General features: G+C 65.3%; 1 protein-coding gene across 1 annotated transcript in view; it reads right to left on the bottom strand.

Annotated features, from left to right (window-relative positions):
* KCNT1 (potassium sodium-activated channel subfamily T member 1) overlaps positions 1-24,975 on the bottom strand; it is a 107,855-nt gene that overhangs the window by 37,736 nt on the left and 45,144 nt on the right. The window contains 12 exon segments of the mRNA XM_040631368.1: positions 51-159; positions 242-305; positions 1,372-1,508; positions 4,357-4,814; positions 11,580-11,743; positions 12,381-12,476; positions 13,700-14,042; positions 15,660-15,756; positions 16,115-16,210; positions 22,321-22,652; positions 22,948-23,009; positions 24,150-24,220. Of these exon segments, the coding sequence (XP_040487302.1) occupies positions 51-159; positions 242-305; positions 1,372-1,508; positions 4,357-4,814; positions 11,580-11,743; positions 12,381-12,476; positions 13,700-14,042; positions 15,660-15,756; positions 16,115-16,210; positions 22,321-22,652; positions 22,948-23,009; positions 24,150-24,220 (2,029 nt within the window).

Here is a 24,975-nt window from a genome sequence, read left to right as displayed (position 1 = left end):
AGCTGGCAAAGGGCCACTCACCTGGGGGCACAGCCACGGGCGCCACGTACCTGCAAACTTGACGTGGAACTTGTTCTCGGGCTTGAGAATCTGGACGTAGAGGGGGCAGTTGGGCGCGAAGTCCTTCACGGCCCAGGCACGCAGGATGGTCTGGTGGTCCTGGGGGGAGGCGGGGTCAGTGCTGGGGGGCGGCAGCAGGGTCCTCCTGCTCTGGCCCGGGGCTGGGGGCCGGCGCACTCACCGCCGCCGTGCGGTCCACTTCGTTGCGGCTGCTGAGGATAAAGCAGGCCTCCCCGTTGTCCATCCTGCAAAGCACCAGGGCTGAGCGCTGCCTGGACCGGCCACGCTCCCATCTCAGACGTCAGGGGCTCAGGGCAGAGGCTGGAAGGGGTGGGCCCGTCGAGACCCCACCTCGATCTGAGCTCATGACCTGGCATCAGGACACTGACCAGCTCGTGGGGGACCCATTCTCTATGACCTCATTAAGCCAGGGCTGGGCTGGGGTACAGAATGGGGGGGAGCGCGTGGTGGCAGAGAGGCTGGACACTGCCCACTTGCCGGCCTGTCCCTCCCAAGGTCTGGGGACCTGGATGACCTGTTCTGCTCTCCTCTCCCACCCTTGAGAGCCCCTTGGCTGCAGGGGCACCGAGGAACGACTCACACCCCAGAGCAGGGAGGCCTGGTCCCTCCTGTCCACCCTAGCTCATCGCTTGTCCCTGCCAGACCTCTGCCTCTCCCAGCCCCTTGGCCTGGAGCTGGGTGCTGGGTCACAGGAGAGGCTGGGCCCCCTGACCCCCGCCACCTCCAAGCTGGATTCCTTTCTGAAACGTTACAGGTGGGACAGTGGGACCCAGGGCTCAAGAGGTGGGCACCCCGGCTGTCCAGTCTCCTGCTTCCCCTTGGCCTGTACAACCCACATTCCATCACAAAGGAAGAGCCGAGATCCCTGGAATGAAGGTGTGATGAGGGGGTCTCCTGGCATATCCCAGAACAGGCACGGGCACATTCTGGAAAGTTCCATCTAACAACTTAGTCTTCTTACCTCAAGTCACTCTGTCAGCAAGTCTTTAAAAGAAACCTTGCCCACAGCCCAGGTCTTGGCTCCACCTGGAGCCACTCCTGGACCTGACGCATCTCCCAGATGCCAGAGCAGTGGGGGATGGGAGTTGTGGCAGGCTGACCCCGGGGCACGGGAGGACGGGGGGCTGGGCACGCCCTGGTGCTCTGACGCAGTGTCAGCGTGGGGCCTGGCTGGCCCCGGGCGGGCGGCGGGCACAGAGCCAGAGCTGCCGGCCGCCCCGCTGACCCTCCCACCCTCGGACCCCGCCCAGACAGGCTCAGGGCCCCCCCCACCGCCGGGCTGGCGCTCACTTGGCTCGCATGAGGTCCTGGTCCTTGAGCGCGGAGCCCTGGAGGTAGATGACCCGCTGGGACCACAGGGGGATCTGCAGGACCCTGCGGACCTGGATGTCCATCTCGGTAGGACACAGGATGACCACCAAACTAAACTATCCCGGGAGACGCTGTGCCCTCCCTCAGCCCAACCCACCCTGCCCCCAGGTCTGTGGCTCCGAGTCCTCTGGGGCCTCCGGGGGCACTTCCACTCATACAGAATCGGTCCTCGGCACCGGGCTGACCTCACTCAGCACCGCATCCTCCGGATCCATCACGTTGTAGCAGGTGTGGGATTCCTTCCTTTCCAAGGCTCCGTGACATTCCACGGTGTGGACGGACCACGTCTTTCCATCCTTCTGCCCGATGGACCCTTAGGCTGCTTCCACATTCAGCTCTTGGGTCACGCTGCGAAGTGGGCGTGGTGTGCAGCTATCTGTCGGAGACCCTGCTTTCCGCCCAGGGGTGGGGCTGCTGGACCACGTCGTAATCCAGGTTAGCCGGGCACCTGCCCAGCCAGGCCACAGCCCGGCCACCAGCACGCCCTCCAGTTCACCTCTCCCGGCGTTGGGGCTGTGGGTGAGATCCCCGGACCCATGGCGCACACCAGTTTGGCTTCAGAGGGTGGAGGCAGGCGTCCGTCTGGGCAACCCTTGGCCGCAATGCTCACCTGCCGCCCGGTCACTCCAGCACTACCTTTCACAAAGCCTCTGCCTCTCCCTGGTTCAGGAGGCTCCTGGGCCAGCCCTCCCACCTGCCCTCCCCCTGTGGATGTCCCACCTGCAGGCCTCACCTGCTCCCAGTGTCCTCTCAGCCCAGCCGCCCACGGCGTGCCAGGCGTGGGCACCCGGCCCCCACGAGACAGTGTCGGGCCACGCCCTTGAAGAGATGTCCAGAACGGATCTGGGAGGAAGCCCACCCTATCTGTCCTCCTCTGACATCCTCCTGTCCTCCCGTCTCGGGCGTCACCGCCCACCCATTCCCTCAGCCCGTGGATTCCCCGCCCAACCAGTCACTCAGAAGCCTGGCTACTTCCACCTGTCTCTCCTCCTCTGCCCGGCCCAGCCCCTCTTGGCACAGAAATGCAGAGTGACCACCCTCCATGGCTCTCTTGTGGTGGGAGTGGCTTAACGTTTGCAGTGCTTGAGAAAAGGAGACTGCTCTTTTCGTCCGCCCCTCCGCGGCGGCAGCCATGGGGCTCAATCCCGACCCGGTGGGAGGCGGGCCGTTTGGGTCACTCCTCGCGGTGCGCCCACGACCAGGGAAACGCGGTGCGGGCTGCTGCCCCATGCGGGGGTCCCTCCTCGCGTACGGAACCCAGGGACCGTATGCTGAACTGGATGATCATTTTCAAAATAAACCTTACATAAGTGCTGCAGCGGGCCAGCTGGAAGGGCACCTCTGCCACCTCCAGACGGAACAGCTGACAGTTGCTTGGTGGTCCTTCCGTGCACATCAGCCAACGGTTTCTGTTCGTCACGCCTTATAAAACATTGGAAAAACCTTCCCTCATCCAGCTGACTCTCATCAGGGCCTCGGAAGCGTGCTACGTGAGGACCCCACGGCCTCTACGGTGGGACAGGAGAAGCACAGCAGCTGTGGCAGACGCGACCCAGACGGGCCCGGATGTGTGCTTGGGCTTCCTTGCCGCCGGACCGGACGCGTTGGCCGGCCTGTGCACGCGTACAGGTGAGCGCCACGTGCCACCATCGCTCAGGGGCCACGAGCTCGTGTCCTGTCTGTGGGTGGCGCATCCCAGGGAGCCCTGCGGCTTCCTGCACCTCCCGGGGGTGGCCGGGCGAGCGTCCCTGCCCGTCCAGCCCTGCTCTGTTATTGACCCGACCCGAGGGCGCGTGCCCAGGGCGGCTCCACAGAGCCCAGTGCTCAGTGGTGCAGCCACTCCGTGTCGGCTCCACAGGAAGGGTGACAAGGGCCTGCATCTCCTCACCCCCTCCCCAGGGGCAGGCAGAGGGCTTCGCCCACATAAACACCTACGTTCCTTTAGGGCAGAGTCCTGACAAGGGAACTCGGTCCAGGGGAGATGCTGGGGAGTTGCTGGGGCCACTGGCTGGTTCTGCACCTGACTGACTTTCCTGCCTCTCTGGGGAGGGGCCGGAGGCAGGGCTGGGAGTTCTGAGGCCACCGCTACCTCACTGCAGACTTTCTGTCAAGCCAGACAAGCTGGGGCCTTGGGTCTGGGTGTCGGGTTTGCGCAACGTCGGGAAGGCCTGGAGCCGCCGACCCGCAGTGGGCACGGCCGTGCACCTAAACACCGCCTGCCCCCAGCGGGGCTCCAGCCAGAGCCTAGGTGCCCCAGCACCAACACCTGCCCGCTGCTCCTGCTGAGCCACTCACCTGTCGGCCCCTTGCTCTGTGTCTCTCCCTGCCTGCCTCCTGGGAAAGCCACCTCCTACCTCAGGGCCTCATCTCCCACTTTACCAAAACCGAAGTCGAGCCGTCTCCTGTCTCCTCGGGTTCTGTTCGCTGAGCTGACCAGAGCCGTCTAGCCTTGGGGCATCGGGCGCAGACAGGGCTCCACAAAGCAACTGCTCTGTCCGGCCTTGGGGCTCTTGTGCTGGCACAGAGCTGAGCCTAGCGTATGGGCACCCCGCGGTGAGTGTCCCCATGGACTCCCGGTAGCCCTGGGAGGTGGGAATGGGGGATGGACAACAGGCGCGCGTTCCCACCTGGCTGGGGTGGACCCACCCGACCTGACCAGGCACCAGGGTGGGGCCTGGAAGGTAGGCACAGCTCCTGGCAGGCCATCCGAACCCCACCTGGGTCCCGGGACCCTCAGGCCCGCGTGGGACTTGGGCGCACGACCGAGCACCAACGCTCCTGGGCTCCAGCGGCTCCTGCCTGCGGAGGTAGTGGCCGAGAGCCACCAGCTGTCGCCGCGCCACTACTGCTCCCCTCCCCCAGCGCCGCCGTGACTGTCGTGATTCTTACTACTACTTCCGTTACAAGGCGGCCCTGGCCGCTGGGCTCGAGACCCTCCCTCCGCCGGGGCTCCTCCGCTCGGGAGAGGGGCCCGCGAGTCCACCCTCCTCCGCCCCGCAGCGCCCCCACCCGGCCGGGCCCGTCCACTGCAGCGGCGCGAGGAGGCTGGAGCGGGGGCGCGGAGATAGAACACCGCCCCCGCCGCCTCCGCCCGTGCGCTCCCGCAGGATGGCGCAGGCCAAGCTGCCGCGCTCGCCGTCCGAGGCAAGGCGAGCCCGGGGGTGCCCCGGCCGGCGCCTCGGCGCCCGGAGGAGCCACACGGGCTCCAGCCCGCTGCTGCCGGCCCGCGGCAGGGAGCTCCGTGGGCAGCGACGTGGGCCAGAGGTAAGGGCGCGCCCGGGGACCCCAGTTGCCGCCGGGAGGGAGCTTTGCTAACGCTCGCATCCCGCACGGGCTCCGCTGGGCTGCACCTGCGGAGTCGCCTACAAGCCCGGGAAGGGGATGGCCCGGTTCCCCCCTCCGGAACCCTCACCCCGAGCGCCCGGAGCCTGTGCTTCCCTCCCCCCAACTCCCTCCTGCTCTCAGTAGCTTGTACCGTGGGCCTGCAGGTAAGACTGGGAGGGGAGAAGGAAGAAAGGACCCAGACACTGTGCCAGGTGGCTCGGTGACCCCTGCCCGGCCCTGGCCCACTGAGCCTGCCTCCTGTTGGTTCCAGCGTCCGCATCCCCACTTCAGCGGCGAGGCAGCATGAGGCCCAGGAGGTTGGGGAACCTGCGGGAAGAGCTACTGCTGGGTGGAGCTGAGACACAGTCAGGTCTCAGGTTCCCTGGGGACAAGTGCCCAGAGCTTGTGGCACCAGGGTGCAGGAGGCCCATCTCCTGGGGAGGGCCGCCTGGGAGGGGCATCACTGGCCCTTTTCTGGCTCCTCTGAGGACAGGGTTGGACACAGCACCCCATTTCACGGATGAGGACACTGAGGCTCTGTCTGCAGCATTAGTACTTAGCTAGCATCTTCTCAGTGCACGGAGCCCTTCTATATGCTGCGGAGACGGAGATGAATCAGACCCGCCTGGTGTGGGCACACATCGTGGGCACAGAATCCTGTGTGTCTGGCAGAGAGGTGCAGGCTGGGCCTGGGTGAGGAGCGGGGGCTCCCAGGGCTGCTGGCCTTCAGGGAGGGACCCCAGCAGATTGAGCAGGGCCCTCCAGGCAGAGGCAGCAGCCAGGGCCCCAGCCCGGGGGTGGGGGTGCCAGGCCTCCTTGAGGTTGTGGCGGAGGTTGGCAGGGACTTGGCCTGGCAGATGGCAGGATCAGGGATGCCCCTGGGAGCTCTCCCCTGCCCTCCTGCCTGGCTACAGACTGTCCAGGCCCCTCCCTGCCTTCACACCCCCATTTCTGGCTCACTCAAATCATCCCCATTCCCCGGAGCAGACTGCTAAGGCTAGAGATTAAGTGCCTCTAAGAGGCCTCGGAGCAGCTAACGGGCAGCCTGGGTGGGAAGGAAGCAAATACTGGCCAAGGCCTGAGGACAGATGTCTCTCCTCTCCTTCCGCCTCTTGGACGCTGTGGGGGCAGTGATTCCAGAGGCTCTGGTTACAGCCAGTCCAGCCCCTGCAAGAGATTGGCTCCCCTTGCTGTCCCTGTTCCTGCAGGGACGCAGAGATGGCAGGCAGGTCCTGCCCAGGCTGCATCTGAGCCTACGGTGCAGAATGAGGCGCTGAGATGGCAAGGCCACCTCCTCCCGGGAAGCCCTCTCCCATCCCGCACTCTCCTGCCCCCAGTTCTGTGCTGGCGGCTTACATGGGTGACTTTGCTCTGTCCCCAGCAAGTACAGGGTCCTCATCGGCCTCCTTCCGCAGAGCAAAGGGAGCAGTCTGTAGCTACACGGTATTAGGGCCTGGAGCCTGCAGCCATGTGTCTCCAGACGTTAGGTGCATGGCACGGAGTTTATTCTGGACAGGGCAGAGAGTGCTACAACCCAGGTGCTGGGTGGCTCGCTCTTCCCGGAGTCTGTGGCAGGTCAAACACGCAGCTGACCCGGAAGGACAGACAGGGCAGGAGAGGAAAGGCCTGATTGCTGGAAACTGCACCCCCAGGGTTTGGGTTCTGCACCAAAGGGAGGCTCACTGGTCCATCCTTGGAGGGGACACCTGGGTGGAGTACCCTGGAAGGCATCATGGCAGCCCCAGTGAGAAGGAAAAGGCTACAGAAAGATCTAGGAGGGAGAATCCGGGGATCTGGGGGTTGTGAGGAGTGGGAGGCGGGGTGTGGGGGCACTCCGTCGGCAGCTGAGTTTGGGGGTACCTGGAGCGTAGGAGAACACCAGCCCGGGCAGGGCAGAGCTGGCCAGTGGGACCCTCCTGTGGTGCGGTGCCCTGGGAGGAGGAGCCGAAGGCCAGAGGCCAGGATGGAGCTCAGGTCCTGTGTGAGGCGATAGAGGCGGAGGCCAGGGGGTCCCCAAGCAGAAAGGAAAGGAGTGTCCCCAGGGAGGAGGGGGAACAAGGAAGGCCTGGGCGAACAGTCATGCGCTTGGCCATCCAATATCTGTGCCCCGCCATTGGGGATTGCAGGGGAGGGGACATCCTCGCAGGGAGTCTCCCTCAGAGCTGGGCTGACAGGCAGGCTTTGGGGTACAGTGCAGGAATCCAGCTGCTGCGGGCGGGGGCCCTGGGAGGCGGTGCCGGCCGAGGTGAGGCGGGGCCTGGGGAGGCGGGGCCAGGAGGGGGCCTGGTGAGGGGGCCTGACGGGGGCGGGGCGGAACAGGTCCGGGGTGCTCCTGGCAGGTTCGAATCCCGTGAGCCCCAGGAGGGGCTGGCCTGCGTGGCCACTGGGTGCAGTCCATCCCTCGTGGCTGCATCTCTGACCACTGAGGATGGGCCTGGAGAGGCAGGCAGGGCCCATCCCCTGCTGCAGGACCGTGGAGCTCCTGTGAACTGTGTGGGGCTGAGGAGGGAAGAGGAGCAAGGACTGCAGAAACACCTTTCATAACTGTGAGGCCGGAAAAACCCAGAGGTGCTATTACTGGCCCAACAGGCCTCATCTCTTGAGACCATTTGGGGCTCCAATGTGGTCCTGCTTTTCCTGCTGTTCTTCCCAGGACCCCGTGTGTTTGCCATGACCCCAAGACCTGCTTCACGGTCCAACAGCAGCAGACGGCCCCTCCCCACAGGTCCCTCGCCCTTCTCCCCTTTATGTGGCCCCGTGCTCCTCCAGGAGCCCTGCCACTCCCACATGCCCCCCAGCACCCCGACCCGCTCTCCGTGAGTTCCTGGCTCCACCACAACGGCTGTGGCCCTGCCGAGGTCTCCTGCCACCCTCTGGTGCAACTGTCACCCCCAGCTCAGGGCCTGGGAGAGTGCCTGGGCCAACGAGGACAAACATGTTTGTCCAAAGCAGACAAACATGCAGAATCTGCTTGAAGCTCCCTGTGACTCCATGCTGAGCCCTGGTGAAGCCCTGGTTTCCCCCTGCTCGGTGTGGAGCCCAGCCCCCAGCACACCCCGTCAGACCTCGTTCCTGGAGTGTTCTGCCTCCCTGCCTTGCCCACCCAAGCACCCGGGCTGCAGGCTGGGGCACTAGGAGGAGCCTGCCCCGCAGAGGGCCCCTGCCAGGGGGCGGGTGGATGTGTGCCTGTGTGCCTGGCCCAGGTGAGGGCTGCCCCAGCCCTACAGGCCGGCTCAGCTTCCTCCTGCCCGTGGCCTTGGGAAGGCAGAGGTCCTCTCTGAACCTGTGCTTTCTCTTCTGGAACATGGTTGCTTTGAGGATTAAGAGAGGGGCCTGGAAGTCTTCCAGATGGACACATCATCAGCAAGTAGACTTTCTGCACACACACACCCCCACCAGCCCCCAGCGGCCCAGCGCCCTGAGCCCATAGCTCCCACCAGCCTGTCCCTCCCAGCACCCCCTCCAGCCCAGGCCCAGCCATCTCGGTGTCTCTGCTGCATGTGGCCAGGCAGGCAGAACCTAGGGCAGCGGTCAAAAAGGCACTTTCGCTGTGATTGCTGGTCAGTGGAGAGGCACCTAGGCACCCCCTAAGAAGCATCAGCACCCAGCCTCAGCCTGTCCTCTCACTGGGAAGTCAAGATGCAGGGCTGTGGTGGGCTCTGTGGCCAGGCCGGAGACAGCACAGGGGAGCAGAGGGAGGTGGGCAGACTTGAGACATTAGGGAGCCCTGGCTGTCCGTCTTGTGTGGGAACTGGCCCTTGCCCCATCAGCTTCCCGGGTGGAAAGTGGGGCCTTTCCTTGGAGGCCGGGGGGTCGTGGTGCCTGGGGCAGGCTTGGCGGAGCAGGGACAGTGAGCTCACCAAACAGGCTGATCCTTTCTAATTCCTGGGCTGAAGGCGGATGGCCTTGGCCTTGGCCTTAAGGTGGGATCCAGCCTGGGCAGGGGCACGTGTGCCAGCTGCTGCCTGCGCTGTGCTGCTTTCTCGGGGAACCAGGAGCCAGATGCGGTCACTGCCCCACTGCGCGGGCTGCCTCGTGGACACCTCTGCCTGGGGGCTCGCGGGTCTGGACGGGGAGCAAGCACATGGGTGCGCCCCACTTCCTCGCACCTGCCCAAGTCTCTTTGAGAGTCCGTGCTCCCGCGCCAGGTCAGGAGTCAGGCCCTCGGTCCATCCATCTTTTCGTGTTGACGTGACCACCTGTGTGTCTGTCCCTAGGCTTCCTGTGGAAGATGTCAGTCTGGACTCCTCCTGTCTCAGTAAGTGCTTGCAAGGAGGCGAAGCAGAACAGACGAGCGTCCTTACCATAGCGGACCTGGGAGTGGAGGCGGGGACTCAGGCCCTGCGGCTTCTGGGGAGACCCCAGGCAGGAGCAGGCCCGAGGCGGCACCGGCCACCACCTCCCTGCACCAACAGAACTGCGGGCCTGGGGGCTGAAGCTGAGGCTGAGCACGGGACAGCAGGCCGGTCGGGAGAGGCCCTGCACGGTGGGCTGGGGCTGTCCAAGGCAGCCACCCACAGAGTGGTGGCCACTGCCGCTAGGGTGGCCAGACAGAGTGGGAATGGGGACCCCCTTCTGCGAGGGGACAGGCACTGCAGATGACTGCAGGACCCTCAGCCTCAGCCGGCCTGGGTGACACGTGCAGGGCCAGGCCGCCGGGCACTCGGCTCTTCTGGGCTTCGGATTCAGATCTAGGTCTAGTGGAGGGTGGCTTTGAGGCCGGAGACCAGAGTCACTCCTCAGAGGAGCCACAGCCCACCCAGGCCCCCAGCGTTCAGTGTGGCCGCCAAGTGGGACCTGATTTCACTCGCTGACATTGTCGACAGCGGCGCGCCCCTCTGGGCTTCCGGCTGCTGACCGGCTCCCTGCAGCCTGAGACTTGGGGCCGGGATTCTCCGTCAGGAGTGTGGGAGCCGGGAGGCTGGGCCGGCCAGGCCCGCAATGATGCGGTGGGTCACGGGCAGGAGTGGAAGGTCCCTCCATCGCCGCAGGCTCCCTCCACCCAGGCTCCCGGGAGGATAATGGACAGTGCAGGCTCCCGAAGGGCCGAGGCTGCAGGTCCTGCCCCCAGCATTGTCCCTGGTAGAGCAGACACCACGGACCCACGGTACGGAGGCTCTAGCGCCCCTCCCCCAGCCGGGCGCCCGGACAAGGAGCCCTCTCTGACACGCGTGCAGCAGGTCCCAGAGCGGGACTGCCCTGTGGGGGATGCCCAGGCCGAGCTCATCTGCTGGTTCAAGCCACTGTCCACCTCTTCCTCCGTTCCCCCGGCTGCCCCTGCTCCTCCAGGTTCCGGCCGGCGTGCCCCGACGCGGGCAAGGCGCTAGAGGAAGCCTTTCAGCCGCTCTCCAGCCACCCTTTGAGGTGGATCCTGAGCCACCCTGATGAGGGTCGGGTGCGGGGGCGTGGCTGCCAGCCCCCATGGGCGGTCTGCAGGCTTGGGGCTGGGAGTGGTGGGGACACAGCAGCCTTGGTTCCCCCACGCCACCAACCGCGTGCCCTTCGCCCGCAGTCTTCCCACCAGGGCTTCTTGCCCGCCTGCACGCCTCAGGAAGTGCCCATGCGCGGGGGTGGGGCCAGCCACACGTCTGTCCTGCTCTGGGTCCCTGGGCTGCTCACAGCTCTGCCCTTTCTCAGAATAGCTGGCCTCAGGGTTGGCAGGTAGGCCTGGGCCCTGCCCTTTCTTTGGCCAAATCGGTCTGTGGAGTTTCGAGGCGCAGAGGACAGCACACCGCGGCTTGAACCAAGGAAGCGGGCAGTCGGATGATCTCAGGGCTTCACTGCCAGTACACCACGACTGTTGTGGCCACAGCGGGTGGGCCTGGCCTGTGGCCGTGTGCTTCATGTCTGGCCACCCTCCTCAGGCCGACCGGCGGGGCCCAGGCCATCTGTGCCTGAGCTGCCTGCCAGAGATTCCTAAGGCCTGCTTCGAGGCCTGCCTGTTGGCCCACCGGTCAGCCTGCTGGTCATCAGGGAGATGGGCCGACCCCAGCCTCCCCCGCCTGGCTCATCACTGGGCAGCCACCCTTGCCTGGCGAGGTCCTGTCCTGGCATCGGGTAGGGGAGGTTTGAGCTGCTTTGCCGGTGAAAGGGGTCTCCTTGGTTCCCTCTAGCATGGGCAAGATGGTGGGGCTGGCTTAAGGTGGTGACCTCGCTCAAACAGAAGCCAGGTGGGGATGGGGCAGAGCCAGGTGGGGACCTGACCTTCCACCCCAAACATTCAAGAGTCCCTGGTCCCGTGGGGGAGCCCAGGGCCCCCAGTGCCTGTGAGCCACTGGGTGATGTGGTCCCTTGCTGGACCTTCCTTTCTGTGCATGGAGGGATGAGTCAGCCTGGAGCCCTCTGAGGGGCCCCATGGCAGGACTCAGTGAGGTGGCTTTGTCTACTCGGCTGGACCCCTACCGTCACCAGCCTGAGAGCTGCTCAAGTCTGAGGGCAGGCCGAGCCAGGGCTAAGGACTCTTCCCAGGGATGGGGCTAGGTTTGGCCCGATCCGGGCCTCGAGGTGGTCTGACCCCAGGTGGTAAGCCAAGGGCTGTCTACAGGCCGCAGGCTCCCCACAGCCTCTGGGCCCCAGACCAGGCCTATCGGCTCATACCTTAGACCTTCTTCCTGGGCCCTGGCAGCATGCCCAGCCCTCCCCTCCAGCCTCCTGCCGGGGCGGACCCTGGCCTGTGCGCTCGGGCACTGTTCGCTGGCCCTGGATGCTGACCCTGAGCCCGAGGCCACAGCACTGTGTGTGCGTTCCCAGGTCCCTTCTCCCAGCCCTCCCTCGGGCGGCTTCCTGTGAGCCTGGTCACCCACCCCATCTCAGGGCCTTGAGCTGCAGCTGGACCAGCCATCGGGAGGCAGCCCCAGCCAGGTCACTTCGCCCACGGAGGGCATCAGCCACCACGCCATCTACAGCCACACGTGATTTATGGCCCGGGCCCATCTTTCCAGGGCGGTGTGAGCGACAGAGCAGGCCACTGGGGACCCCAGAATCCAGATCAGCCTGATCACTGGCACCATCGGCTGGTAGGTGCCAGGCCCAGGCCCTGCACTCAGTCCTCCATCCGAGAACCGCCCGGTCAGCCAGACCCCAGGGAGCCTGAGATGCAGAGACAGCAGGTAAAGTCTCCCCGGCCTGGCACCCTCAAGGCCGCCGGGGCAGACGGGCCTTTGTGTTCGTTCCCCAGCTAAGGCCGGGGCTCAGACCTGTGCTGGGGCCATGGAGCAACCGGGCCCCACGGGGGCCGAGGGCCTCTGCCAGGCCAGACCGTCTGTGACCCGGCCTGCTTCTTCCTGAGCTCGCGAGCCTGCAGCCAGGCCCAGCCTGTGCCGTGAATCTCTGGGGCTCTTGGTCTGGGTGGCTCTGGAAAGGCGCGATTTCCTCCTCGTCGGCCGGCGCCCCTTTGGGCGCTAATTACACTCATCACCTTACCTGTACCTCAGGATAAATGGCGGTTTGTCATTTGCTCTCGTGACGGTGCCAGAAGTGGGCAGCCCACGGCTCATGAAAAGAATTAAGCGTGAGGAGGCTTCCTGATGCTCCCTGGCCCTACCCAGGCTCCATCCACATGGCCACGTCCGCCAGCCCTTCTTGCCTCATCGCAGGCCACTGACCACTGACCACCGACCGCCTTGGGCGCTGTCCCGATGGGTGTCTGCAGCTGCCCCACAGGGGACAAAGGCTGGCCGAGGGTGACTAGGGTTCCACTTCTGGGGAGCAGGGAAAGGGCCAGGGACATGGGACGAAGGTGTGTGGGGCCGACCAGCCCCCAGGTCAGTAGTCCTGACCCCATGGGCCTGGGCAGTGGAGGGGACTGGGAAGGCTCCCACGCAGCAAGGGGCTGGCGGAAAATGGGGGCAGGGGCAAGGTTGGGTTAGGGTTGGGAGTGCCGGGGAAAGAGCTAGGGGGTCCCTGGGTTTTCCCAACAGAGAGAGAGCAGGGAAGGAGCTAGGGACTCTGGCCTCTGGCCCTTTGTGTCACCTGCTGGGATCCAGCCTTCCAAGCGGGAACAGGCAGGGGAGGCAGGAGTGGTGGGACCCCTGGAAGGGAGTGGAGCCCTGCGGAACAGGGGCTCTCAGAGGCATAGAGGTGGCGGGGAGGCCTCGGTCTGAGGTCCGACGTGGGGGAGGGGCTGGTCCTGCTTGGTCTAGGGGGCAGCACCACAGGGCGCTCTATCGGAGGGCAGCGGGGATCAGAGGAGGCTGGGTTTCGAAGTCACCTTACTGAGGGCCAGATGGGCATTGAGAGGGACCTGTGACCAGCCCTGGGGCATTGCATTCAGAGCTGGGAGGGGGATAGCCAAGGAGTCTGGGGAGAGGGAGATGACCAGGCGGGTGGGGGCGGGAGGGCAGCATGGTCAGTGCCCTGGGAGGCTGAGGAGGAAGGAGCCCGAGGGCTGCCAGGGAGGCCTTGCTGGCCAGGTAAGGGCCCTGCCAGGGAACAAGCCTGAGTGGATGGCCTAGGTGGGGTTGGGGACACCTCTGTGTTGAGGCTTTGCCGTGGCAGGACCAGAGTGGCAGGGAGGGTCTGCTCCTGAGCTGGGTGCTCTGGGGCCCGGGAGTCCCTTGGGCTCACGGAGTTGAATCCGTCCCCTGACCTGAGCAGACTGGGCCCAGGCCCAGCCAGTCTTGTCTGACCAACTCCCCAAAGAGACCGTCAGGCCCCACGACCCAGCTCAGGTGGCACGTGCAGCGGAAAGGTGGGATTCAGGTTTCCAAAGAGGCCCAGAGAGCAGGGGGTGCTCCGGAGAGAGGAGAAAGGAGCCTGTGCTGGGGTACAGGGCATGTGCTGGGGTACAGGGCGCGTGCTGGGGCACAGGCGCTGGGGGTACAGGGCGCGTGCTGGGGTACGGGGGCAGCTGAGGTACAAGGTGCACTGGGGTAGAGGCGTGTGCTAGAGTGCGGGCGTGTGCTGGGGGTGCCGGGGGCGGCACGCTGGGTGCGAGGGCACGCTGAAGTGCAGGCATGTGCTGGGGTACAGGGCACGCAGGGGTACAGGGCGTGTGCTGGGGTCTGGCGCACTGGGGTAGAGGCGAGTGTGCTGAGTACGGGGCATGTGCTGGGGTACAGGGCCGCTGGGGTACAGGGCACGCTGGGGTACAGGGCGCACTGGGGTACAGGGCATGTGCTGGGGGTACAAGGCGCTGGGGTAAGAAGAAGTGTGCTGGGGTACCACGGGGTACATTGGCAGCTGGCTCTGGGTTTGGACCCCACTGGTCTGTGGGAGGCTCTTCCTGCTGCTCGGCTCCGAGTCCAGGGTGTGGCTGGGTGACCGCCCTGCCGGGTATAAAGTAGAGAGGGGCCCATGCCCTCTCCGTCCTCTGGGGCCTTTCTTGAGCCCTGTGGCCAGCAGAGCCACTGTGGCCAGGAATAAGGACCCCAGCCTGGAGCAGGTCCGGGGAGGTGCCAGCGGCCCCTGCCCGAGGCCCCTCCTAGGGCCCTTCCACGGGACGGTCGGATGGCCACCACTGACTATGTCACGTACCCTGCCCAGAACAGGCTTTGGGGAATGAGGACTGTTGCAGACGGCTTCCTGGAGACGGGGCAGCCAGCCCCAGGCTGGTACCCAGGCCGAGCAGCCCTGTGAGCTGTCAGGGTGAGAGCAGTGCTGGTTTCTGCCTCAGTGGGAGCCAGAGCCTCGGTTCACAACCCCCACCACATGTCAGAGCCCCCTGCCCTGGTGGACGATGGCCGGGGGAGGCCCGGGAGGACAACCCTACTGGCCACAGGAGCCCTGGGTCCAGAACCACGCTCTGCCGGTCTACTTGCTGTATCAACACCAGAGTTTCCATTCTGGGAGCCCAGGCTGGCAGGCCAGCATGCTGGGCACAGCGGCTCCACAGGAGGCCCCTGACTGAGGCCAGGAGACTGCCGGGCAGTGGCCCATTGCCTCCCAGGTTCCATGTTACTCCCGGGGACCAGATGGCCCTTCCCCGGGCGACTCCTCACTGGCGTGCTGGAGTACACGGGCTGTGAATCTGTCCCAGGATGTGCTGGGCGTGGGCAGGACTCAGAGCATGTGGGCGTTTGCCAGGTGTTCGGTGAGCCTGAGGGACAGGCGCAACCGGGCTGGAGGGGCCCAAGGCGGGCCGACGGCGGGTGCAGGGAAGGTCACATCTTGCTGGCCCTCTGTCTGACCATCCTGCAGGCTACAGTGAGTCTCAGGGCACAGCCACCAGGGAGCCTCCAGACAGAGCAACTATCAGCTTCAGGACATTCTATATAGATGGCAGGTTTGAGCCCGTGCTGAGGGCCACGCAGGGAATATTTAACCCGGGCGGCTGGCTGCCTGTGACAGTCAAGGCTACAGGGGCCCAAGGGTGTTCACCTCCAGGGGCCCTGGTGCTGACGGGTGGCCTCTGACTGTCCCAGCTGTGCCCACGGCTTTGCAAGAGGTGGCGGGCAGGTCTGCCAGGACCACGCCAGCGCGTGGTCACTCTGAGCGGGAGGGGGTGCCTCCTCATCCTGCCACCGCCTTCTGTCTGTCTGCTGGGCTCCTGCCGTGTGGGGTGCTGGTCTGGCCCTGCTCAAGCCCCACTGGCCAGAGCTCCCCCATGCTCCTCTCCCCTCCCTCCCCAGGGTCAGGTGGAGTTCTACGTCAATGAGAACACCTTCAAGGAGCGGCTCAAGCCTATTTCTTCATCAAAAACCAGAGATCCAGTGAGCGGGGGGCCTGTTGAGGGGCTGCAGCGGGGGGGAGTTATGTCAGGGGCCTGCGTGGGGCAGGGAATTCGGAGCACAGGAGGAGCTATGTCAGTGAGCGGTGGGCACAGGGCAGGGTGGGAAGGCCCCTGGTCTCAGCTTCAAGCCACCTTCTCCCCAGTGGGAGATGGGACCCGAAACTGGGGATCCTGCCCCCTGCTGGACACCAGGCTGGGCTTGGGGCCCTCCTACCACACCCGCAAGGTTCCTGGTCCCTCCGTGCAACCTCCTCCCGACAGGTTCCCTCCACCTGCTTTCCCAGCAGGAGCTTGGCCACCTCGGACCCTTCCTGGGATGCAGGATGGGGCATGCAGGTGAGCTACCGCCAGGTCCTAGTCCATCAGCGTGCCCCCCAGACCCCCACCCTCCTGTTCCCAGGAGCAGGAAGTGGCGTGGAGAGCCGTCTGCACGCCATCTGTAAGCGGGACAGGGGTGGAGGCTCTCAGAAGGCTGGCCCAGCAGCAGCCCCTGACGGTGCAGGAGTAGTCCCTCAGTCCCTGAGGCAGCCTAGTCCGGGGGGCTCCGGGTGCGCAGGCGGAGCTGTTGGCAGGGACCGCAGTGGGACTCCGGTGGCCCAGGAGCGCGGCGTGGCCCGTCCGCTGCAGGCCTGAGGATCGGCTGTTCAACTTCTCCCTCAAGCTGCTCACCTGCTTGCTGTACATCGTGCGGCGTGCTGCTGGACGACCGGCCCTGGGGATTGGATGGTGGGTGACCGGCTTCTCCCGACGCTTGCGGGACAGAGGCTGATGGGGTCAGCACGGGGCATGTGCCCGGCCCTGGCCTGGCCCCTCAAAGGAGTCCTTTCCCAATGTCCTTCCCTGCGGGCCGGGCCCGGGGCCTGCCCTCGAGTCCCACTGCCGACCAACGGGCTCAGCTTCCGGGGAGAAGGCGCCCTGGCGTGGACTGTGGCTGGGTGTGCGTCCAGTGGTGCATGGGAGGGGCTCAGCGAGTGGCTCTGTGCTGCCTTCAGGGGAGGGCAGGATACAAGCCAGGCAGGGCCTCTTGGTTCACACTCTGGGGCTGCTCGTGGTCCCACCTGCTTGCCCCTCCTGGACCGCTCACTGGCGTGGAGCACGCGCGGCCCACCTTCAGGTCTGAGGTTGTCTCGCAGCTCACAAGTGCGGGGTCGGCCACGACCCCTCTCGCTGCCTGCGGTCTTCCTGCTACCGTTTCTGCTCGTCGTCCGTGGGAAGCACACCTTTCTTCCCAACGAGGCTGGTGGAGTCTTCTCTGTGCCTGTGTGTCTGGCAGTCTGGCCCAGGACACCTTGGCGTGGCCCCTTCTCTCCCACACCGGACCAGGGAGAACATGGCCTTGGAAGATTACACCCATTCCCTCCACTGTCTCTGGGCTTCCGATGCCTGGGCGTGTGGTTCTGGACGAGCCTGTCTCCCGTTTCTCCTCTTGTGCAACTTCCTTAGCTTACCTGCAGCAGGCTCAATCTTTCCGCATCGTGCTTTAATTTCTGAGAGTTCCTTCTTGCTTCAGGCAGGCACTGCTTTCCGCTTTCCTGAGGTGGCGTCTGTAACCCAGATTCTTTCTTATGGTTTTCTCTTTGGCTCAGTCTCTGCTTCTCCTGAGCTCACGGAGTGAGTGTCCTTAGCTGCTCACACTAAGAGTGGGCACTTTCGGATGCTGTGAGGGCCTACCGTCAGGTCGGGCAGTCTGGTCATCACTGCCATCTGGGTGAACGGGCTCCCTCCTCCAGGGCAGATTTTCCCGCCTCTTCCCTGAGGTAAGCATGGCCACTGGGCTCTGACCGAGCCGGGGGAGGAAGCTGGGGCCTAAGGACAGTGCAAGTTGCACTTAACCCCTGCGTGCAGCTGGGCTGGTGTCCCCAAGACAGACATTCTTTCACCTAAAGCAAGACCTCTGCTCTTTCATCCGGGTGGGGTTGCACAGATTCAGCCATAATTGGTTTTGAGAAGGAAAACTGGGGACTCTGCCTTTCCAAGCCACTTTCCTGAGTTCATCCCACCTTCTCCCATTCCCAGAGGCTCTTGAGACATCTGGTTCCACAACCCTACAGGGACCACGTCTATCATAGTCATTGCCCAGTGCCTAGCACATGGATGGGCAGGGGGAGGAGCAAATGGATGGAAGAGGGGCCTGGTGGAGGCTATGGGTAGAATGGGTGAATAGGTGGAGTGGATGGATAAATTATGAAAGAAGAGTGCATGGTGGATGAATGGTTTATTGGATAGAAAGTAGATGGTGAGTGAATCGGTGGATGGATGGATGGATGGATGGATGGTCAGTGGTGGATGAATGGATGGTGGGTACATGGGTGGATGGATAGATGCCATGTGGATGGTAGATGAATGGTTGGATGGATGGTGGATGAATGTTTGGAAGGATGGATGGATGGTGGGTGGATAGGTAGGTGGATGGATGGTGGATGGATGGATGGATAGATGGATGGGTAGATGGATGGATGGATGAACAGATAGGTGGATGGTGGATGAATGGTTGGATGGATGGTAAGTGGATGGATGGGTGGATGAATGGATGGATGATGGTGGGTGGATGATGGATGGATGATGGTGGGTGGATGATGGATGGATGAATGAATGGATGGTAGGTGGATGGATGGATGGTTGGATGGATGGATGGATGGATGGTGGATAGATGAATGGATGGTAGGTGGATGGATGGATGGTAGATGGATGGTGGGTGGTTGGGAGGACAGCCAGCCACGTCTGTGAGCATTGATTTTGCAACAGTAGCCCCAGTAAGGCTCAAGGGAAGTGGGTCAGTTGGAAGAAAAGGAGGAGGGAGCTGCCTATAACCACTGGGGGCTCTGTGAGTGAGTTCCCCTTGGTCAGTGACCCTGGAGTTGGTTACATCGTGGGGCAGAAATGAGCAGGTCCATGCCCCTACCACCTTCCCAGGGGCTGGGCATCCAGCTGGTGTAGAAGGCTTGTTCTTGGGAGTGACTCAGGACTGTGCGTCTGAGTCAGCACCTCTGGGTGGGAGCTCAGCTTTCCTTCCCTATCTCTCACGCATCGTCCAGCCTTGTTCTGCGGGCACTGAATGCTCTGCAGTCCATCTCCGACCACACCCAACCCTCCCCAGCAGCTCCTGTCAGACCAGGCAGAATCCCCAACTCTTCCCTGGGCTCTGCCTTTCCTGTCCCAGCATGGCGTGCTTTCCCACCCTGCCTGCCTGGGGGTCTGTGGGAGTGAGGGGGCAGGCTGCCTCTTGGCCTGTCTGAGATTCAGGGGCTGGCCCTGGGTGGGGTAGGTGGTCACCCACTGTGCTTCCTGAGCCCATAACTTAACCTTGAAGCGTCTCTCCGGAGGCTCAGCTGGGCCAGCTCTGTCTCTCCACACAGCTGGGGCTGCCCGAAGCAGAATTACACCTTCAACGGCTCCTCGTCCGAGATCAATTGGTGAGTTCCTCGGCTCCGGGCCCCTGCCTGGCCCGGCCCCTCAGGATGGATGTGCAGCCTGTGGGCGCTGGGATGATGCCGGGCTGTCGCGCAGAGCACCTGAGGAGGTCTCAGGGGTGGTGTTAGAATTCTAGATGTCACCACATGTGACGACTGAGCAACCCCCACTCCGAAGCTCAGCCCGCAGACCGTGGGTAGGGGAGGGCAGCAGGGGAAGGCCTCAGTCAGTCGAGTGGCTGCCCTCCTGTGGAGTGAGGAGAGCCATGTCCCTGGCAGGCAGTGGAAGTGGCCCAGGCGACCACGATGCCCGGTCAGAGTTTAGGAATCCCTCGGGCCTCGGCCACCTCCTGGATGGAGGGGCTTCTGGTTTTCTGGCCTCACTTAATTCGTCCCCAGCACCCAGAGCCCCTGTGCGAACAGCCCTGTCCTTGTGACCACCAGCGTTCCGACAGACCCTGCCCCCTCCCCCCATTGGCCTGCACCTCCCGGGAACCCGGAGTCAGCTGAGGAGGAAGGGAGCCCCGGGCTCAGTCTGCACTTGCCCCAGGGAGCCCGTCCAGGGTGAAGGAGGACCCCACTGAGCCTGCAGCCCTGCCCCATGCCCCCAGCTTCAGGTCTGGCCTCCTTTCCTGAGGAGCCTCCCTCCCCCTCCTGTTCTTGTTCCTCGGGGAGCAGGCTGGTGCCCTCCCATCCGCCCAGAAGCGGCTTGGGGTCAGCAGAGGCCTGGAGGGCTGAGGGACTGGCTTGGCCGAGGCTCACCTCCCTCCCTCCCCAGGGCGCCCATCCTTTGGGTGGAAGAAAGATGACTCTGTGGGCGATCCAGGTGAGTGGGGGCATGGCTCTGGGTGGGCCTCCCCCAGCCCCACTCAGCCTCCGCCTCCTAGGTCATCGTGGCCATAATAAGCTTCCTGGAGACGTGCTTCTTATTTACCTCAGCTACACAGTGAGTGCCCCCACCTGGCCTGACCCTCCGTCACCCCACCCCGCTCCCCGACCCGCACCCTGCTCCCCGGCCCACCCCTGCTCCCGGCCCCCACGCGCTCGGGACCCCCACCCCGCTCCCGAACCCCACCCCGCTCCCGACCCCGCACCGCTGCCGACCCCCACCCCCCGCTCCCCGGCCCACCCCGCTCCCGAGCCCCCACCTGGCCTGACCCTCGATCACCCCACCCCGCTCCCCGACCCCCCACCCGCTCCCGACCCCCACCCGCTCCCGACCCCCACCCGGCTCCCGGCCCCCACGCCTCTCCCGGCCCCACCCCGCTCCCCGCCCCCTGGCTGGCTTTCCCCGGCACCCCCTCCCGGACCCCAACCTCCACCCGCACCCCGCTCCCGACCCCCCACCCGCTTCCCGACCCCACCTGGCCTGACCTCCGTCAACCCCCCACCTCCCGACCCCGCACACCGCTCCCGACCCCCTGGCTGGCTGTCCCCCCGCACCCCGCTCGGACCCCAACACCACGCACCCCACTGCACCCGACCCCCACCCCGCTCCCCGGCCCCCCCGCTCTGACCCCCACCCCGCTCCCGACCCCCCTGGCTGGCTTTTTCCCCCGCACCCTGCTCCCGGACCCCAACCTCCACCCCGACCCGCTCCCGAGCCCACCCCGCTCCCGACCCCACCCCGCTCCCAACCCCTGGCTGGCCTGTCTTTCTCTTCCTGCCCCACGGCCCCCAGGGCAACATCTGGGAGCAGATCTTCCGTGTCTCTTTCATCCTGAGATGATCAACACGCTACCCTTCATCGTCACGGTGGGTGAGCAGCTGGCGGAGGAGGGGGCGCCCCAGCCCCAGCCCCTGACCCGTCTCCTCCACAGATATTCTGGGCGCCCTGAGGAACCTGTTCATCCCCGTGTTCCTGAACTGCTGGCTGGCCAAGCACGCCCTGGAAAACATGATCGTAAGTCCGGTAGCTCCCGTCCCCTCGCCTGGGTGCTGAGCTCCCCAGGAGCGCCCGGCCTGGCGGGAGCTGGCCAATCCATCCTCGGTGCCCCAGGAGGCCGGGGTGATGAGCAGAAGCGTGCTATCTCTGTCACCGCGGAAGGCCCGTGTGTCTGGGCCCTTCCGTCTCTGTCCTGACCGGGACTGACCTCGGCCTCGGTGCTGCGGAGGGAGTTCAGCCCAGAGCTTTGCCTGAGCCCAGGAGACAAGTGGCTGCGGGGAGGAGGGGCGGTGCAAATGGGCCACAGAGACCAGGTCCACGGACAGACCCTCTGTTGAGTGTCTGGCCAAGATCCTTGCAGAGCTGTCAGCAGGCAGCCTGACACGGGTTTTCCCCCAGGGTGGCCGTCCCCTCCGAGCCCAGGCCCCTGGTCTCACCCCCATCCTAACTAAGCCCGGCTTCAGTCCTGTGCCCCCAGGGAGGGCCCTGGGAGGAGGCGAGAGGGGCCTGCAGAGAGCTGAGGGCTGAGGGCAGGTGCCCCGCAGTGGGGCCTGGGATACCGGTACACCTCCCCTCTCTCGCTTGCTCATGAGCCCTGGGATGTGCTGCCAGAAGGGCCCCGGCTCCGTGGCGGGTCCGAGGCTCTGGCCCTGACAGCCCTGCTCCGCAGAATGACTTCCACCGTGCCATCCTGCGCACGCAGTCGGCCATGTTCAACCAGGTCCTCATACTCTTTCTGCACCCTGCTGTGCCTGGTGTTCCCGGGTGAGGCGCCCGCAGGGAGTCCCACCAGCCCCTCGCCTTGCTGTCCAGAGCCCCGGGGCGGCTCAGGCCCACTCCCAGGCGGCGGGGCCCGAGGCCAGCTTCTCAGGAGGAGGCCGGGACCTGCCTGCCCGGTGCTGGGGAAGCTGGTCACCACCTCCTGTCCCCCAGGCAGGATGTCGGGCAGGCACCGAGGCCTGGGAAGGAGAGAAGGAGGGCCATGTGCTTCCTGCCTCCTCCGCCACGCTCCCAACACACCCAGAGCTCCATAGAGCAGGACCCGCGCCCGTAGGGCGGAGAGCTCTGGGTGACTCGGCCTGCTCTCTCCCGGCCCCTGGCCCCTGGGGAGGGTCTCTGAGCCCCTCTCTGTGCTGAGCACCCCATGTTGTGCTGTGGGCCCCTGGCCCTGCCAGCAACACTTTCTGTCTGGGGACTGGGACTCGGGGCCACAGGCGTGGGAAGCAGGGCTGTCCTGCTCCAGGCCTAGGAAGGGCTGGGCAAGCCCCACACCCCGTCTGGCCTCCTGGGTGAGGAGGGGGCTCAGAGGTGAGGTGGCACGTGGGGGTCACAGCTGGGCACGCCAACCCCCACTGGCCCCCCAGGCCCACATTCAACCAGTGCAGTCCCGCCTCCACCCTCGAGGCACGTTTTCCAGGGGCCTCGAAAGAGCCGTGCGCTGGAAACGGAACATCGGGAAATCCGAAGGGCTGGGGTGTGCGGGCTCTGGCAGACCGGGGGAAGCACCCGGAGCCCACAGGGACTGAGCCGGACTCGGGACCGCGTGTGGGGTGGGGTTCCCCCTGCCAGTGACGGGGCACCTGGGCCGGCAGAGCCGCGGCCCGGCCCACGGCCCTCTGACCGCCGGCATCTCCAGGACCTGTGGCATCCAGCACCTGGAGCGGGCGGGCGAGAACTTGTCCCTGCTCACGGCTTCCTACTTCTGCATCGTCACCTTCTCCACCGTGGGCTACGGCGACGTGACGCCCAAGATCTGGCCGTCCCAGCTGCTGGTGGTCGTCATGATCTGCGTGGCGCTGGTGGTGCTGCCACTGCAGGTGCGCCTGCGCCGCGCCCGCACAGGAACGAGCAGCCAGGGGCCGGGCTGACGGAGCCTCAGGGGGCTGGGAGGGGTGACCCTCGCCGCTGGGCCCTGCGGGTGGCCGGGGCCTGGGGCTGGTGAGGCCACGGCCAGCGGGGCGAGGAGCCAGGGGCGGCATTCTGGATGGGGCACTGCGGTCTGTTGGTGGCGACGGGGCGGGTGGGGGGAGGCTCGGGATCAAGGCTGCGGCAGCTCAGGGCTGAGCAGCTGCCCGCCCCCCTCCTGGAAGGTGGAAGGGGTTGTCCCGCTTCCTCCCCCGTGTCCTTCCCGGTTAGCGCCTTGGACAAGAGCAAAGACAGCGGCCTGCCGCGCATCCCCCCGGAAGGTGGCAGTGGCCACCGCTGACCACACTCGCCATACATCCGCGTGGCCGCCGGGGGCTTACACGGCACAAATGTCCGTCCCCGTCTGGAGGCCAGAGTCACAGTCCGGTGTCGGCAGGGCTGGATCCTTCTGGGACCCCGAGGAGGCTCCCTTTCACGCCCTGCTGCTTCCGGAGCCCTGGGGATCCCTGGCCTCCCCCGGCTTGTGGCTGCATCCCTCCCATCCCTGCCCCCGTCCTCACGTGCCTCCTCCCTGTGTGTCCCTCTGCGTCCTCTGCCCTCCTTTTAGGGGCACTAGACATTGGAGGAGGCCCACCCCAATCCCGCCTGACCTCGCCTTAACTAATCACACCTGCAAAGACCCTGTTTCCACATAAGGTCCCACGGGGAGGTTCCGAGTGGACATGAATCTTAGGGGACACGGTTGAACCTGGCACAGTCAGGTCCCTTAGGCCCCGGCTCGGCCCCAGGAGGCAGACCCCACCGTGCCATCTTGTCGAGGAGGAGGCTGAGGCCCGGCGCCCATGGCACACAGCCCCCACCCTGCACAGGGGACCCCCTGGGGTCCCAGGCCCCTCTGGTGGTGAAGCCGGTCCTGTGCTTCAGGGCCACGGGTCTTGTCCCCGGATCCTAGCAGACGCGCCATAAATTCATTGAAATGATCCCATTTCGGCGAGAGACTAGGTGCCTCCAGCACGGGTGAGCCCGCGGAAGGGTGGCGGCTGCCGCAGCCGCTGCCGCTGCCAGAGGCTGCATTAAACCGCGGGCCTCGGAGCGGGAGGGGGAACAGCTGGAGACGGGGCCGCCCGCACCCTGGCGGCTCCGCGGAGCCCTGCTCCCTTCCCTGGGCCACTTGTATCCGTCCTTTTCCTAATTTGAAGGACTCATGATACACAGCTGGCGTCCAGGAGGCATGGGTGGGGTGGGTGGGACCCCACGGGTACCGAAAGTGCCCTTCCGCGCCGGGGTCTGGATTTTTGACTCTGCCTGAGAACTTCCTGACACCTCCAGGCTTCTCCAAAAGGAATCTTGGGGGCTGACGGCGACCCCAAGGTCTCATCATCACTTGCATGTTGGGAGTGCAGACTTGGGCATCGCGTCACGGTCACTTGGGCTCTGTTGTGCCCCTCGGGTGGCTCCCCCCCCGCCGCCGCAGGTCCTGCTCTCTGCTGTGGGGGGAGGGGGGCTCCGCGTGAGCGGCTCCCACAAGGGCGAGCACCCTTGCCCGCGCGGCCCCAAGCCCCGGGCCACCTGGGACGCAGCTGCTCTCCCCGGCAGTTCGAGGAGCTGGTCTACCTGTGGATGGAGCGGCAGAAGTCGGGGGGCAACTACAGCCGCCACCGGGCGCAGACGGAGAAGCACGTGATCTTGTGCGTCAGCTCCCTCAAGATCGACCTCCTCATGGACTTCCTGAACGAGTTTTACGCGCACCCCCGGCTCCAGGTGAGGCGCACCACGGGGGGTCCGCCCCGCCCTCCCGCCCCCCCCCCGCCCCGCGCCGACACGGGGCCTGGGGGTGACGTGGCCGGACTGAGCCCGGGCCCCCTGCAGGACTATTACGTGGTCATCCTGTGTCCTACCGAGATGGACATCCAGGTCCGCAGGGTCCTGCAGATCCCCCTGTGGTCCCAGCGGGTCATCTACCTCCAGGGCTCCGCGCTCAAGGACCAGGACCTCATGCGAGCCAAGTGAGCGCCAGCCCGGCGGTGGGGGGGGCCCTGAGCCTGTCTGGGCGGGGTCCGAGGGTGGGAGGGTCAGCGGGGCGGCCGGCAGCTCTGGCTCTGTGCCCGCCGCCCGCCCGGGGCCAGCCAGGCCCCACGCTGACACTGCGTCAGAGCACCAGGGCGTGCCCAGCCCCCCGTCCTCCCGTGCCCCGGGGTCAGCCTGCCACAACTCCCATCCCCCACTGCTCTGGCATCTGGGAGATGCGTCAGGTCCAGGAGTGGCTCCAGGTGGAGCCAAGACCTGGGCTGTGGGCAAGGTTTCTTTTAAAGACTTGCTGACAGAGTGACTTGAGGTAAGAAGACTAAGTTGTTAGATGGAACTTTCCA

Source organism: Ursus maritimus, unplaced genomic scaffold (assembly GCF_017311325.1).
Source record: "Ursus maritimus isolate PB19 unplaced genomic scaffold, ASM1731132v1 scaffold_17, whole genome shotgun sequence".
NCBI lineage: Eukaryota > Metazoa > Chordata > Mammalia > Carnivora > Ursidae > Ursus > Ursus maritimus.
The sequence above is the reverse complement of the archived record's forward strand: the minus strand, read 5'-3'. Positions and strand labels throughout refer to the sequence as shown.